The 3,560-nt window shown below is 35.2% G+C and overlaps 1 protein-coding gene across 1 annotated transcript; it reads left to right on the forward strand.

Annotated features, from left to right (window-relative positions):
- Positions 1 to 1,223: 1,223 nt before the first annotated feature.
- On the forward strand, positions 1,224 to 1,817 carry LOC112683534 (zinc finger BED domain-containing protein 5-like). Its single transcript, XM_025554596.1, has one exon. It carries the CDS (start codon positions 1,224 to 1,226, stop codon positions 1,815 to 1,817), a length of 594 nt encoding a protein of 197 aa, XP_025410381.1.
- Positions 1,818 to 3,560: the final 1,743 nt, after the last annotated feature.

Raw genomic sequence — 3,560 nt, forward strand, 5'->3', positions numbered from 1 at the left:
TTTGATAAAATTTTCGTATTTTTACTATATGTATTACCATTGATTATAAATACTAGTATAATCAATGGTATTACGCAGTGTGCTAGCTACCACCTGCTTACGTGCGAGCAGTAATATCGGTTTGGAATAATAGGACCTTATGATATTATATTATACCTAATATAAAAATAGTATGATAAAATATAATTTGTTTGCATTCACCGAACCGTCTAAGACAGCGGTTCCCAAACTGTGCTCCAAGTAACTGTAACTGTGCTTTCCCAAGGGCTCCGTTCGTTACACCACAAACATTTAATAATTTTATATAATTTAATAATATATATTTCATAAAAATCTCGTCAACACTCAACTTGACATAATTCACCGATATGACGCCAACCTACTATGTAAAATCCCGATAAGAAAATTGTGTACAATTATTTAATTTTAGAATTTAGATAATACTAGTAAATATAGAAACTGGATAATTTCTACCATTTAATTAAGGTTTGACTCTCAATTACTAAATTATTTTATCAGTTTATCGCGCAAATTGACGAACGACGGACATGTGATTATTTTGTTTAATCCGGTGAATTTGTTATTTTATTGTGCGTATTTATGAACAACGGACGTGTATTTTTTCTTTGATTCAATTTTTCATTTTTTATTGTTTTAATTGGCATATTTACGAACGACTCAGTGTATTTCTACTTTACTGAAATGGAACGGTGGTTCAAAACGGGCTCCATAAGACCTGAAAATCGAAAGCCAACAACTGTTGATCAATCAAAGGAAGATATCAATTGTTGTAGCAAAAATGTTTTAGAGTCTACGATACCTGATGTAGAAAATCTGAAAGGAAACAAAAAACGAAAATATGACGATTCATATTTAGACATGGGATTCACTGAATTTTCAGATGGGCGTCCTCAGTGTGTGATAAGTAACAAAGTTTTGCCTAATAGCTTAATGTTCCCTGCTAAGCTAAGACGACATTTTGAAACTCATCCTGACTTCACAAATAAAACTGCAGACTATTTCAAAAGAAAAAGTGATGAACTCAATGCAACTCAGAAAACGTTTATATCTCATGGAAAGACACATTCCGAAAAATCACTGAAAGCATCGTACTTAGTTATGAATTGGGTCTTGCTGGCAAACCGTACACCCTCGCTGAAACTCTTATAAAACCACTATTAGTGAAAGTAGTGAAGTGTATGGCCGATGAAAAAACTGCGACTATGATCTCAAGTATACCTTTATCAAATAATACTGTGCGTAGTCGAATTCAGGACTTATCACACGAGGTTAAAGACACCATAATTTCTCGTATCGGTCAAACAAAATTTTCGTTACAACTTGACGAATCTACGGACGTCGCCGGATTAGCTGTGATGATGACATTTGTACGGTACGAATTTTCTGGTATTTTTCATGAAGATATTATGTTCTGCAAACCACTTCCATCCTCAACAAGTGAAATTTTTTCTATGCTTGATGCCTTTTTCATTGAAAACTCAATACCATGGAACAATTGCATTGACGTGTGCACAGATGGCGCAAAGGCCATGGTAGGTAATGTTGCTGGCGTTGTTGCAAGGATCAAAAAAGTTTCACCAAATTGCACGAGTAGTCATTGTGTATTATATCGACATTCCCTCGCAACGAAAAAAATGCCAGTGTTATTAAAGCAAGTGCTTGACAACGCCGTTAAAATTATTAACCATGTTAAGACACGACCTTTGCAGTGTAGACTGCTCAAAATACTATGTGAAGATATGGGAGCTTTATTCAAGTCATTGTTATTACACACAGAAGTACGGTGGTTGTCGTGAGATAAAGCATTGTCCCGCTTACTTGAACTTCGAACGGAAGTTTTTTCAATTTTGAAAGACAATAATAGTTTGCTAGCAGATTATTTGAATGACCAGGAATGGTTGTGCAAATTATGTTACTTGGCAGATATTTTTTCAAAAATGAATGAATTTAGCACATCTATCCAAGGAAAACAAAAGACAATATTTGATGCTAATGATAAAATTTTTGCGCTAAAGAAAAAAATAGCATTGTTGTGTTTAATTGTCATTTATGTTATCATTTTCGTGCGATGTATAGCGGTGCGTTGCGTATCCCCGGCCGTCGTCGGCGGCGGTGATAAGCCTCCGTGCGCGACCGGTCGGGTTACGTAATCGCATTGTTATCGTCGTACGAAAATGCCCGTTATTTCCACGTTTTCATATTGTCGGTTATGTTTTTGTAAAAGTAAAAGTCATGTTCTCAGTGCCAAAGTTTCGTAAGTTCTCGTGTATTTTTGGTTTAGTGTGGTGGCACTGAGACATTTATCTTCGTTGTGGTGTCCGGTGGCCAAAGCCTTCGTGGTAAATGTCGTCGGCACCAATTTTCTGTCTTCCTTTTTGCGTCGTGGTATACACATCACCTGAAGTGTCTTCGTGTTTCGTGTATCGGTCTGCAGCTATTTTGTTCAAACCACGTTTTTCAGTGTTTTCTTGTGTTTCGTGTCGGCTGTCTGGTAAGTGGCGTTCTGCGCAATTGTCATTGCCTATCATTTATAGTACCATGTTCTAGGGTGGTCACTTGCCAACAGCCAGTTGTGATTAACGTGGTTTTCATTCGTATTGTCTTCGTCTGCGCTGTAGACCTATCTTCGTGGTGACTGTGCTTGGTTGGTCGCACGTACCAATTCTGTGACTAATTTTATTCACATATACACTGCGGTGTGCCGTCTAAGTAATTTGTCTAGTCACAGGGTTGGTGCGGTCGCGTGGATGCAATCAGCCATTCAACATAGTCACATATTAATGTGAGTATTGGTCGACCATATTTGTTTCATTGTGTTAAAGGCCGACGGGCCTCAGCCGTCGTAGGCATATTATTTATATTATATATATATATAGAGCTTTTGTATTGCCGTCATAGGCGCATATTATATTTATTGTATCACTGCGGTGTGCCGTCGTAGGCAAATTATTATAAATTTCTTATTATTTGTGTGCGCCGTGTGGGCCACGTATTAAATTATTTATTTGCGCTCCGTGTTAGTGCCAAATTATATTTTTACCATTATTATTGAATTATTTATTGTATTTATTTGATATTTTTTATTTATATATTTATTGTTGTGCCGCTGTAGGGCCAACACTTGTATTATTTTTATTATTTGGTGTGTGCCGTGGACCACACATTTCATTTATTTATTTACCATTTATTGTTTTTGCATTGCCATTATTATTATAAATTTATTATTATTACTGTTTTAACATAAATTACAACTGGCTGTGATCTTTATTATTATTATATTATTATTCTTGTATCAATTAAATTTATTATATCAATTATACAGTTCACAATTATTTTATTTTTCTTGTTAATTATTAATTATTATTAAAAATTCAAGTTGCGCCCAAGCTGCTCAAAACTATTGCGAGCACTTCATGCGCTAACAAGCATTCTACATTGAAAGCGTCGACAATAAAGACTTGACATGTTTTTCATTGACTTCAAACTTTTTACAAGAAAACGAATTAAAAATAAATGAATCATTCTTAGAAATAATTAAA

This window comes from Sipha flava, unplaced genomic scaffold (assembly GCF_003268045.1).
Source record: "Sipha flava isolate LNK unplaced genomic scaffold, YSA_version1 229_pilon_pilon, whole genome shotgun sequence".
Taxonomy (NCBI): domain Eukaryota; kingdom Metazoa; phylum Arthropoda; class Insecta; order Hemiptera; family Aphididae; genus Sipha; species Sipha flava.

Bases quoted from the DNA above. Each gene is read 5' to 3' on its own strand.
- LOC112683534 (XM_025554596.1), top strand. From the start codon at position 1,224: ATGATCTCAAGTATACCTTTATCAAATAATACTGTGCGTAGTCGAATT.